General features: G+C 35.9%; 1 protein-coding gene across 4 annotated transcripts in view; it reads right to left on the bottom strand.

Moving 5' to 3' along the window:
• rtel1 (regulator of telomere elongation helicase 1) overlaps nucleotides 1-13,489 on the bottom strand; it is a 132,304-nt gene that overhangs the window by 21,450 nt on the left and 97,365 nt on the right. For all 4 annotated transcript variants that reach the window (XM_028812062.2, XM_028812061.2, XM_028812060.2 and 1 more), the window contains exons 26-28: nucleotides 12,340-12,511; nucleotides 9,423-9,583; nucleotides 8,343-8,438 (exon numbers count right to left, since the gene is read on the bottom strand). In XM_028812062.2, coding sequence (XP_028667895.2) covers nucleotides 8,343-8,438; nucleotides 9,423-9,583; nucleotides 12,340-12,511 — 429 coding nt within the window. The remainder of the gene's footprint in view (nucleotides 1-8,342; nucleotides 8,439-9,422; nucleotides 9,584-12,339; nucleotides 12,512-13,489) is intronic.

Raw genomic sequence — 13,489 nt, forward strand, 5'->3', positions numbered from 1 at the left:
GCACTGCAAGTTTAGTTTCTTTTCAATAAAGTCAGGCGTTAGGCAAGTGTCACAGAATAGCGGCGGTGCTGCAAGTTTAGTTTCTTTTCAATAAAGTCAGGCGTTAGGCAAGTGTCATAGAATAGCGGCGGTGCTGCAAGTTTAGTTTCTTTTCAATAAAGTCAGGCGTTAGGCAAGTGTCATAGAATAGCGGTGGCGCTGCAAGTTTAGTTTCTTTTCAATAAAGTCAGGCATTAGGCAAGTGTCATTGAATAGCAGCTGCGCTGCAAGTTTAGTTTCTTTTCAATAAAGTCAGGCGCGCTTTGCAGCGGTGAAGTTCTGCTTTTAAATTTTTATTAAGAAGAAAAGAAAACCTTTTTAAACTGAGGGAAAATATACCAATAACAATTTGTTAAGGATCTGTTTTTTGTGAAGCTGCCTTTACACAGCCTGTCCCCTGTTTTATAAACGAACGCCATATAAGGCCGTCCTTTCTCCTTCACAGTCAGTTCACGTGATTACGTGTGAGGCGTGATGACGCGATACGCAACCCCCGCAACCCCGCCTCCCACGGCCAGCGAGCTGCCGTCCATTACTGTATATGGACAAAAAAAGAGGTTCCAGTTATAGATAGATAGATAGATAGATCTTTATTGTCATTGTCACTTTTACAAAGGAACAACGAAATTGAAGGTGCAATCAACTCAGTGTAAGGAATAAGAGTTAAAAAGACAAAAAGACAGAATATAATAACAAACCGAATAGTAATAAATATACAAATTGCACTTGTTGACTTACGGTATATATTGCACATTGGAAGAATAATATGGAGCATTTTTATTTTGAGTTCAGGGCCATGATTGCTTTCGGATAAAAGCTGTTTTTAAGGCAGTTTGTCCTAGTTTTCATAGCTCTGTATCTCTTGCCCGATGGCAAAAGCTGGAAGAGGCAATGACCGGGATGTGATGAGTCCTGTGAAATGTCTATTGTTTTTTTGCGGCTTCGGGAGGTGTAGATTTGTTCCAGATTGGGGAGGGTACAACCAATTGTTCTCTCCGCTATCCTGACAACCCTGTGTAGCGCTTTCTTTTCTGAGGAAGTGCAACTGCCGTACCACACACACAGTCCATACGTGAGCACACTCTCAATGGAACAATGATAAAAAGCAAGGAGCAGATTTTTTGGGAGGTGGTTCTTTCTGAGAATTCTCAGAAAATAGTCTCTGCTGCGCCTTCTTTAGCAGCTCCTTGGTGTTGGCACTCCAGGTCAGGTCATCCTCCAGCTCCATACCCAGAAACCTGAACACCGGGACCCTCTCCACACATGCCCCGCCAATGATGAGTGGCTGGATGTCAGTTTTGTTTTTCCTAAAGTCAATAACAAGCTCCTTTGTTTTTTTGTTGTTGAGGAGAAGGTTATTGACTGTGCACCACTCTGACAGTCGCTCCACCTCGTCCCTGTATGCTAGCTCACCCTCCTTGCCCGAGATGAGTCCGACCACCGTCGTGTCATCCGCAAACTTTATAACCGTTACGCTTTGAATTTCGAAATGAAACCTGCCTAACCTTTGTAAGTAAGCTGTAAGGAACGAGCCTGCCAAATTTCAGCCTTCCACCTACACGGGAAGTTGGAGAAGTAGTGATGAGTGAGTGAGTGAGTGAGTGAGTGAGTCAGTCAGTCAGTGAGGGCTTTGCCTTTTATTAGTATATATATATATATATATATATATATATATATATATAGTATCTATTATAATAAGAAATCCTGTCCTGGAAAGCAAAAGAAAGGCTATGATACATGATCTTCTCGGAAGACATTTAAAAGACCCACAGACAAAAGAGACTTGCCACGGTGAGTCTCGCGGGGACCTTAAACATGACACTTTGTGCCAAGAGATTGACCCAGGACTGTCTCGCGACGACGTAGAACATGAGATTCTTGCAAAACACACCCTACTTACAATCTATCAAATAGGACAACGGAGCAGCAGAACATTCAGTCTTGTGAAGGATTTGAGCACACACAGATGCAGGGTCTCAGCGCATATAAAGCATATAAGGATATACGTTATAAATGAAACGTCGACGAATAAGCGAAGAAATCAGCACGGAGAAAAGAGACTCAAAAGCATTGGAAAGGAAAAAGAAAAAATAATCTAGGTGCAAATTCAGAAAATAAGGCAAGTAATTATCAGCCCGTAACAAGTGGAAATGAAACAAAGCACGTCCAATCGGGTTCAGAATTAAAAGACAGAGTAACAGACAAAGTAGAACTTCATAAAGATGTTCACAAACATTGGTGCTATACACATGCAGAGCAGATTATGAAACCAGAGCATTCGAAAGGCTCAAAAAAAAAAAAAAAAAAAAAGTAGGCACGATTCAAATGTGGAGAAAGTTAAAAAATATGAAAGTAGGAAAATTAGAAAGTATAAAAAAAGAAGGTAAATATCGCAGTAGCGCAAACAAATGGAAATTAATACTCGAAAATGGGAAAATAATCACAACGGACCAGGGGCCTCATGTATAAACGGTGCGTACGCACAGAAATGTTGCGTACGAACTTTTCCACGCTCAAATCGCGATGTATAAAACCTAAACTTGGCATAAAGCCACGCACATTTCCACGGTAACTCATACCTTGGCGTACGCAATTTCTCCGCTCAGTTTTGCAGACTGGCGGCACCCAGCGTCAAAGCAGTGCTACTGTTCCTGTGTGGTTACTCTTTCTTAGATCCACATCCATGGCGGCGGCTTTGTCAAATACACTGAAATTAACCGCATATCGTTCATAAATTTAATGCATCTGATTGTAATTAACCTGTAACAATATAATGGTCCACAGAATGGTCAAACTACTGTTCCTGTGTGCTCATCCTTTCTTTCTTAGCTCCACATTCATGATGCGGCTTTATAAATACACTGAAATTAACTGCATATTGTTTATTAGTGTAATGCATCTGATTGTAATTAACCTGCTGCAATATAATGGGCCAGGGAATAGCCATAGTATTCCAAATACCATAACTGCTTTAGCGTTGTTACGCTCACTGCATCTTGTTCTTCTTTTTGCTGTTCCCGTTAAGGGTTGCCACTGCGGATCATCTTTTTCCATATTACTCTCACTGCACCACTCGGAGTATTTATATCACTGTATCTGAGTGTGAATCACAGCAGCAGATGATCGGAAAGAGAATTATCGGTATATAGTTTCAAGTACACACTACCTCAACCACGGCAAAAAGCGTCAAAGCCTTTCCTGTACGGACCTTGCGTTTCAGAAACAGTTTCATCCCAAGAACTATAAACGCACTCAATCACCTCACTGTAAACTTGCACTACAGTTATAATATTGCACAACCTGCGCTACTTTATAAAGCGCGTATGATGACAATATCATTTTTAAGATGAAATGCAGCAAAATATGTTGCTTATAGTATACAGATAAAACTTTAACTTCATTTAAATAATCTGTATTGTTAATAATTAAACATGTGAGGACACGGTGCCGCAGCGTATAGCTGGTTCAAGGATAGCTCCTGCCTTGCGCTGTATTCTTGCTGGTGCTGACGCGACACTGGAAGGATAGATGAATACTGTAGAATAATTAAACATGTACTATGAAGATATTTCAATGTTCCTTAAAAGTTTTGAAGAATCGGCGTTCTAAGCTTACAAATGGCTTAACGTCTATTACAGAGCTGATTGTGTGGCGATTGGAGAAAGAAAAGTATGGACAGGAATTGGAGGTTAGTACGTTTGAAAGAGACAGTACTTCTGTAATAAATTATTTCATCGAAGGTCGCACATGGTGCAGCAAGCCTCTTGCGTGAGATATGAACAATCACTGCGCCACCGTGTTCCCATGTTTAATAACATGCTTTCATTCCTATCATCATGAAAATGATATCATATATACATCTCAGTATTTTAATTATTCAGAGAGCTGTAATATGTCGAATGTAATGCATTCTGTGTCCTGTTGGAGAAAGAGAAAGAACGGAAGCACGTAGTGATTCACACACATAGAGCACATAGAAGATCAAACACAGAAAAAAGCATTTAACATGCTACTTGAGAAACTAGTAAAATAAACGATTTTAAGATAAAATTTATGATGTTCTACTTTAATGACAAAATAAACAACATGATTAAAGTGGAAATTTCGAGATTAAAGTTGACATTTCGTGCTTTTTTCCCCACTGTGTGCCTATGTTTTTTGTTTGTACCCTAATAAGCTTTCATATGACACTCAGACGGTGGGCTACGACTCGCCTTTTCACAGCGACTTTGATATGTGATTTCTTTTTTATTTCAGGCACTGTGCGACTTTGTGAATTTGATCTTTTGAGTTTTTCCAGCACTCTGTCACTCGATCAACTTCCTTTTGTTGATTATACCACTGTTTAAACCAACAAATAGTATGTTTTTCCTTTGCCTCCACTTGGTATTCGCTGAAATTCTTATATTTTCCCCTGTGCTTTTCCCATTGTCTTTTCACAGAAGGCTATTTATATTGATTTGCATATTCAAAGAGGCGTAATTCTGGGAGGAGTTGGGGCGGGACAGAAGGCGCGTGCACGTGCGTTACTTTTCACGCTGATCGGGATTTATGTAGTGGAAGAACGTGAAAGTATGCGTGCGCACAGATTCCTGCATCTGGATTTTTCTGTGCGTACGCACAATCCCGCTTTTGTGCTTACGCCATGTTATAGTGTGAGTTCTACGCACGGCGTTATACATGAGGCCCCAGGTGTCATTGAAAAAAAAGCAGGACAAAGCGAGGTCAGAGACAAAAGACAGAGTAGAAAACAAAGTGAAAAGTCGTAAAGAGGTTACAAAACAAATCGGATAAACACCAGCAGAGCAGGTTAGAGATAATTCAGGATAGGTTTCTCTGTTTGAAATTTCAGCACAGACAAAGTGATCGACATCATCATCAGTTAATAATTTTTTTTGCAAAGTAACCAATAAATGCATGTGAGGTAAACTCCGTTTTTGAAATTCTCTTGACTTCAAAGCCTTACAATATTTACATACTTCTGACATATCACCTATGTCCTTATATTCAATCTCTATTCGCCTTTTAGTTATTTCTCCGAGTAATAATTTCTCTTTTGTTGCGCTAATGCGAAATTTAGTTTTTTTTTTGACACTTTCGTTTTTTTGCTGCTTTCATATTCTGTATCTTGCTCTGCATGTGTTTCGCGCCTACGTTTTTTTGGGGTCTTCTGAATTCCAGTTTTCATTATGTCTAACCTGACAAAATCATTAAACACATGTCTCACTGACCTCATTTAAAAGATTCAGCATATTTGGACTCGAAGGATTCCAAATATTGTTTTTACAGAAGTTCTGAAATAAAAGTGAAACTAATGAAATAGTAACAATTCAAAGAAAAAAAAATCTTTAAAGTTTGTCCGGAAAACCAAACATGGGGGTTGGCAAGTGAAGCAAGCAGGGGGCAAAGCCCCTTAGTGTATGTATTATATATATATATATATATATATATATATATATATATATATATATATATATATATGGAAGAGAAGGTCTGTGATACGGTTTGCATATTTGCAGTTGGAGATCCACGAAGGGAGAAAAAGCGAATCACGTATCATAAAATAGTTTTATTCCTGAGCTTTCAACCCCTATCAGGGGTCTTCATCAGAGGATAATGCTTAGACTTACAAGAATCAAAGGCAATATATAGCAACACATTCAGTGGGGGGGGGGGGTAGGGGGGGTTTGGGTGGATGGAGGTGACTAAGTCAGTATGATCAAACCCCCCCCCACTGAATGTTGCCTTTGATTCTTGTAAGTCTAAGCATTATCCTCTGATGAAGACCCCTGATAGGGGTTGAAAGCTCAGGAATAAAACTATTTTATGATACGTGATTCATTTTTTCTCCCTTCGTGGATCTCCAACTGCAAATATATATATATATATATATATATATATATACATATATTAGATATATACACACAATATCTTGGGAAAGTGGTGGGGGTGTCGTCAGGGATGGTCTGATTGTTGCTAGGAAAGGGGTAGTTGGTGGTTCCGATAATCTCATATTTACGTTACCTCTCATTTATTCCATGTTGCTTGCATTGTGTCAACAAAACTCTGCACTTTCTATGTTTTTGTCCATATAATCCTTTTCACTTTTCTTTTGTTTTATCTGTATTACTTTTACTCTGGTGTATATGTGTTTTATTTTCACGTTATGTGTCTTTTAATTTTTTCCCATTATCTTCATTTAGTTTTCTCCGTTATCTTCGTTTAGTTTTGCTCCGCTGTATGTGCATTTAAGTTTTCCTCTATTGTATCCCTTTTAGTTTTCCTCGGTTGTGTCCCTTCTAATTTTTCTCCGTTAACTTTGTTTAGATTTAAATCATGCCAAGGCACCCCTAAGTTAACTAGTCGGAAAAAGAAAGAAGTGCGAGGCTACAGCATGAAGCTGAAAGAAAGCGATTCCGTCACCAAAGTGAAACAGCTGAGGAAAGAGAAACTCACTTAGCTGCTAATACACAAGCGAGGCAAGCACACTGGCAAAACAAAACCTCAGAGAAGAAAGAAACTCGCTTAGCCACTGATAGAAAAGCGAGGCGAGCATGTCTGCAAAACAAAACCGCTGAAGGAAGAGAAACCCTTAGCCATTAATGCACAAGCAATGCGATTGATTGATTAAAGTGCCAGAATCCATGATATACCATAGTTTAACTGTTAATGAAATATTTGGAGAGAGAATCTCTAAGGACATGGCACAGTCTTTTCATGGTGAGTATGTTACTTATCTAAGTGATGACTCCATTGTAACTGATGACAACCAGGAAAGAGACAACTTTTCTGTGGAGTTTTTGAACAGCATTACACCGTCTGGAATGCCAAATCATAGTCTTGGGTTGAAAGCACAATGTATTATCATACTCCTTTGAAACCTAAATACAAAGTGTACACTCTGTGACAGAACTCACTTGGTTGTTACAGATTTGAAACAAAATGTAATTCAAGCAGTTCTTACTCGATTAGCAGAAGGTGATACAGTGTTGATTCCTCAAATCAATTTACGTTCATCTGAAACTGGATTGTCTTTCAGATTGAAATGGCGACAGTTTCCCGTAAAGTCAGCCTTTGCAATGACTATTAATAAGTCGCAAAGGCAAACATTGGATTGCGTTGGAATTTATTTGCCGGAACCAGTATTGGGCATGGACAGTTATATGTGTTGTTCTCCAGACTGAGACAAATGCAAAGTGTCAAAGTAAAAGTGGAAGAATTCTCAATTCAGGGCAAGTTGATTAAAGATTATGACAAGTTTTTATAGAGAATGTTGTTTACCATGAAGTACTGTAAGGTGCATGACATCAAATGTAAAGCCTGTGGGGACAATGAAAATAATATCATGAGTGCCTACTTAATTGGGCCAGTAGGACAACATCGGAGATGGATTCTCATCCCTTGCCCAGAGTGGTTTCTTTCAGTTACCTGGCATCTCTGCATTTCATTTGTTTTTCTGACAATTTCAATACTTGTCTAGTATTGTCTAGGAGCCCGGCCTTTTAACAGCTAGTCTTACATATAAACATCTATGCATGGGAGTGTGCGTCTGTCTGTCTCTGAAGTGAGAGTTGGAGTAGGGGTAAGGGATCCACTTCCAAGGATACACAATCTTGGCCAGCACGTCGGCATAATGAAACCTCCGAAGAGTCACTCAGTTAGCAGCTAATACAGAAGCGAGGCGAGCACATCGGCAAAATGGTGTCCCTTTAACTTTTTCTCCTGCCGCTAATACACAAATGATGCGAGCATGTTGGTAAAACAAAACCTCCTAGGAAAGAGATGCCCAGAGTAGTTCCTTTCAATTACCTGACATCTCTACATTTCAATTTTTTTTTTCTGACGATTTCAATAGTTTCTAGGACCCTGTGCTTTTTATAGCACAGGCTTACATTCACAACACACTCACAGAATGCTTTCCCAACAGGCATGCTTGCTTGACTCTGGTCACATATGAAGAAATAAATCAAAGAGCTACCTAGATGAGTGTTATTAGTTCAATGGGTATAATAACTATTAATAAAAAAATATCTCCTTAAAAAACAAAATTTCACTTGATAGTGCAATAGCACATTTCCTTTAGCATCGTTCATACATTAATCCTCCAAGTGTTTTATATAAAGCAGCATTACTATCCCTGTCATCTTCTGTCTCTACAATGCATGTGTTCCATTAGGATTAGTTTAACACTCCTAAGAGGGACTAAGATAGATGCCTTAGTTTTATGCCTTAAAATGACATTTAATAATGATCTCTGGCTCCTAAGAAAAAGGAATAATTTTTAATAAGGAGAAAACCCTTACCAAAGAATTAACCAGTTTAATCCTTTTTTTGTTTCCACGCTGTTCATCATCATGCCTCTTATCATGCTGTAAGGATAATGTTGACAGACGTGAAGCCTAATGAGAAAGAATTAAAGTAAGTTGTTACATTTTCAAACAGTATTATGAAGATAGACAACAGATACAAGAAACCAGGAGTGCCATGGTGGCTGTATACTATTTGTTAATAATACTATTTCTTTATTTAAGGTTAATACCTGCTGTGAACTGAATTATTCAATTAACTGCAAGGCATAAATTAGACTAAAATCAAAACTTATCAAAAGGCTGGGTTTCCTCAGTATGAAGTGATGTGTATTATTTTAATATCTTCTACTGCACTGAAAGAAATGTTTTATACACCTTGTTTCATTTTAGCTTATGAATTCATAATTGTTTCTTTTTCCTTTAACCAGCAACTATTAACCAGTTGAATGCAGACATAAGAGCAGGAGACAGCTGAGCAGTTAACTGGGTTCCACTTGAACATATAAATGTTTTTCATAAATATGCTTTCTTCAAAACAGATGATTGAGAAAGAAACATGAAAAAAAGGAATTATGGGTACTAACCCATACACTAATACAAAGTGAAGTTTTCAAGATGATAAGATGGCCCTGAATAAAGAGTGTACCATACTATTTACACACAAAGCACACACAATTAGAAGGTGTATGTATAAAGTGCAACCCTGCAGAACAAGACATACCCCATTCCAACATGTGAAGAGGACTAAATCTCTTTGGTTGGAATAAAAAAAGTGTTTGTAATTTAAGTATTTTAAACTTTCAAAGCCATTATTAAAATGTTCCACTACAATAGTTTCAGTTAAATAGTGTATCATGTACTAAAGGATACAATTGCAAATTATGGTGGAGGTACGAACAAAACACATATACGTGACAGACATTAGATGCTTACATAATGTTGTAACATACACAGGTAGTACTTTACCCCTCATCAAAGCATAAGAGCCAGTAAAATGACAGACAGACAGACAGACACTTTATTAATCCCCAAGGGGAAATTCACACGAAAGAAACGTCTGTTTAGATTATTTACCTTTTCTTCACCTACTAACATTTCCTCTTCTTCACCAAATGCTTTACGTTCATTGTGATCCAAGGCCTCAAGCAAACCCAGAGGCTTTTTACGTTCTGATTGTATTTCCCCTTCATATTCTACACACAGTTTTGCAGTGCCATCGCAAGAAGAGCTAGTATCTGGGGAGTAAAAAAAAAATTAGATTACCAGTTCAGCTCTACTGAAGTACATGGCATCACCCCAGATCAAAATGTAAAACACATTAAGTTCATAAGAAATGCAAGATTTTCTAACCTGGGATACTTACTGTATGTATGATCATTTTTATACAAATGCTTTAAAAAAACAGAATACACAATATAAGTGTGGGGTGCCAAATCAAAAACTGCCAAGTCTGGCAGGCTATACTTAAAGGGCAAAGATACAACATGTAGCTCAGCTTGAATGTTTGTCTCTGTGGAAATAAGTAAAGTGACTTCATGGGTGAAGATGTGAAATGATTAATAAAGGAGACAGAATGAGATGATGGAAAATCTTCTGTGAATCAGAAATGAGAACACAAGAAATTTGACTGAATGTGTAAACATACATGTGCCTACAATTTCTAGGCATTTTTGTGTGGTTCCACCATTTCATTAATTTAGATAAAAAAATAAATAAATAAAAAATAAAATAAAAAAACATTTTTGTGGATATACATGCATATCAATTTTGCAATTGAATATGCATTTGAATGACATATGGTACATGCTACGTTTTTTACCCTTATTTTATCATGATGAATTATGAAAGTTGAAAATGTAAAACAAGTCTAATATGAGAAAAGAGAAATTAACAATTTTTAAGTCCCATCACTCATATTTACATTTAAAAAAGGATAAAAGCCACGTACCTACATTCTTTTGTTCCTAAAAAAATGCTAGTACTACTAGAGGCTCTGTTTTACTTAGCAAAAAGATAAGAAAAAAAAAAATTGTAAATAGGCAAACAATAAATTGGTAAATAAAAAAGTAAAATACGTAAGTTCTTAAATTAAAATTAAACAAATTAAATTAAATTTGTTTTAGACAAAAATTAATCAAGGAAGGAAAAAAGTTTGGAACTAATGATATAATCATTCATATATTCTGTATTGGTAAACGGGTTATGAAAAGTTACTCTAGCCTGTCTGTAAACACTGGAGGCTTCAGTCACTCTTAAACAGGGTGCAACAGCAATAGTCTACTTCTCAAAAGTTGTGGGCTGCATTCCACTTGTAATCTTGATTTTGCAAAATAAGTATTTTCTTAAATTTGATAATGAAATCAAAAACCAATGGCAATTTAAAATAAACAATAATTAATGTTTATGTGAAAACAAAAATAAAAAAAGAACAACTAATTTATCCAGTTACCACAATGTAAAAAAGCTGGCTATAATGAACTGATTAAATTTAAACGTTTTCTTTTATAGGTTGAAGATCACCATGTTGTAGCATTACATCTTTCTTGAATCTGCTGTTACGAGAACTAAGAAGATGTTTAATTATTCCCTACTCTGCTTAGCCGAAGACACCAAGATACACCCCAAAGTTTACATCCAAGCTATTTAATTAACTAATTGTTTTAAAATAGTGTTTGTTACTTTTATTACACTTTAACTGTATACGTTGTGTGTCAAATGATAGTTCAATTTGTTTGGGTTATGTGTTTGTTTCTATTTGGAAGTTTTACATATTTTTATTTTCTTGAAATAAACAGAAACTTCTTGGGAATTGAACAGTATAAAATAAGAAAATATTAATACATAAATTTTATATATATCTATAAATATTGTAAATGTATAGGTTATTTTTAAGCAATTATATGTTAAGTTTAGTTTTCAAAGTTTCAGACTGATTTAAGGTTTCGTTGCTCACTGAAAATTGAGAGGGTTGAAAAATAAATTCAGAAAATGAGTTTAAAAGCACAGGAAGAATGATAAATATGATAAGCAAGTTCAATAGGTGGTCTGTCACTTAGTTTACTTATTTTGAAGACCAAGGATCTAAATGGACAAAGATGCAATCAATAAGAAGTATTTAATCATGCAAGATCAAAACAGCAGTACAGTATAACAAATCATTTAGAAAAATGGGCATTGAGGAATAAAGAAAGAAGCAATTTAGAAGCATTCAAATCTAGATTTAGAAGAACAAGAAAATAATAAAGTAAGAGCATACAGATGAAATCATTTCAGTATCTTCAGTATCTCTAGATAAAAAGAGCTCATTTTGAGAGAAATAAGATCTAGCAAAAGAAATATTGCTCTTGGGAAAAGAGGCAACGATTAAAAAACAGGGGCAGAATAACAGAGACAGAAGTATAGTAAATGATGCACTGATCCCTGCTCTGTACATAATGAAAAATGTGTTGAAAAATACATCATCATATTATTGAGGAGCAGTATATCACACTGCTAATGAAAAGTATAGCCATATACACTTCCTACATCAGTAGAATATGAAATTTTAAACAATACTGTTCAAAGATTATAAAAAGAAAATGAAATGAATGTGTGTCGGGAGGCATCATCTTAATTTGCTTAAGTTATTCTTCATCCAAAAATATTATAATTTAACTCTGTAGTTTATGTAATAAGTAACATTTTTTCACAAAACTACTTGTACGAGAAATGGTAAAATCCAGTGCTTTTCAAAGCGTAATTTAAAAGAGTTAAATTACAATATGTAGAACAAGACTATTAAAGAATAGACAATACAATTACAATTAGACTTAAAGATAAACAAGTTAACTTTTTAACAAACAATACCATTAAATGAGTAGTATCACATTAAGAACTGAGCATTTAGTACCAATATGCTAATTATATCTTCAGAGAAACCTGCCAAGCAATTAATTTATATAATAAACATTTTTTTCAAATGATAAACTGTTTAACGTTATTTTAAATATACCTATGCGCCTTTTTTTAAGGCTTGGAACATGAGAGTCCAGTGTGTTGGCTTTCCTCATAAAGGAGTTAGTAAGTTGAGAGGAAATTGCATTTGAAGAATAAGGTTTTGAATCACATTGTTCTGAGCAAACGTCTTTACAAGAATTATTTAGTTTCACTTTGGGGGGCGGCATCTGTAGGAGAAATAAAACAACATAATTGTCATCATATATCTGAATATGGCTGGTTCTCAACAAATATCTGATCACAACAAATACATTATTCAGTATTTGTAAACAATAATAATTCTACAGTTTGTAGAAGGTAGCAGATAAAAACTAAAAAAAAAAAAGTTAAAAATATTCATTTTCGCATATAGTCTAATTTCCAGCCAGGATATGGAGAAATATTTTGGACAGAATTAAAAAGATAAGATAAAGAAAAAAATGTGCTGTGAAATGTGACAATAAATAAGTAACAGGGTTATATGTTAACATAAATAATTAAATGTGTCTTGAAATACATGTCCTTTTATTGCCTATTTCTTTATATAATTATTTATTTCTGAATGTATTAATTTCAGTGATAACACTTGCAAAATGAACATTTTAAGGCATATCTCATGTCAATTCCCCAATATAGGAACAATGTTTTTAACATGTAGATGGGAGAATTACAAATAACTTTTAATGGAATTGCATGGGACTTTAGTTATTCATTTTAAGCAATAGTCAAGTCAAGTCAACTTTATTTATAAAGCACTTTACATACAACAGCCGCTGACCAAAGTGCTGAACATAGGCCAAAATAAATTTTAAACAAAAACAAAATAATAAATAAGTAAAATAAAATACAATAAATGAAACTAATTAAAACATAGTAAACACAAGTAAACAGAGTTAAAACAGAGTAAAATCAACTGCTCACACAGGATCAAACGCCAAACCAAAGAGGTAAGTCTTAAGAGCAGACTTAAAAATGGGCAGTGAGGAGGTCTGTCTAATGTGGATCGGCAGTGAATTCCAGAGCCTTGGAGCCACAACGGAAAAAGCCCTACCCCCCCTGAGCTTTCGCTGAGCCCTAGGCACATCCAGAAGCAGCTGACCAGCTGATCTGAGTGAGCGGGAAGGAGAGTGCATATGCAGCAGCTCAGCGAGTTGGGCAGAGCAAGC

Source organism: Erpetoichthys calabaricus, chromosome 10, assembly GCF_900747795.2.
Source record: "Erpetoichthys calabaricus chromosome 10, fErpCal1.3, whole genome shotgun sequence".
In the NCBI taxonomy this organism is placed as follows: domain Eukaryota; kingdom Metazoa; phylum Chordata; class Cladistia; order Polypteriformes; family Polypteridae; genus Erpetoichthys; species Erpetoichthys calabaricus.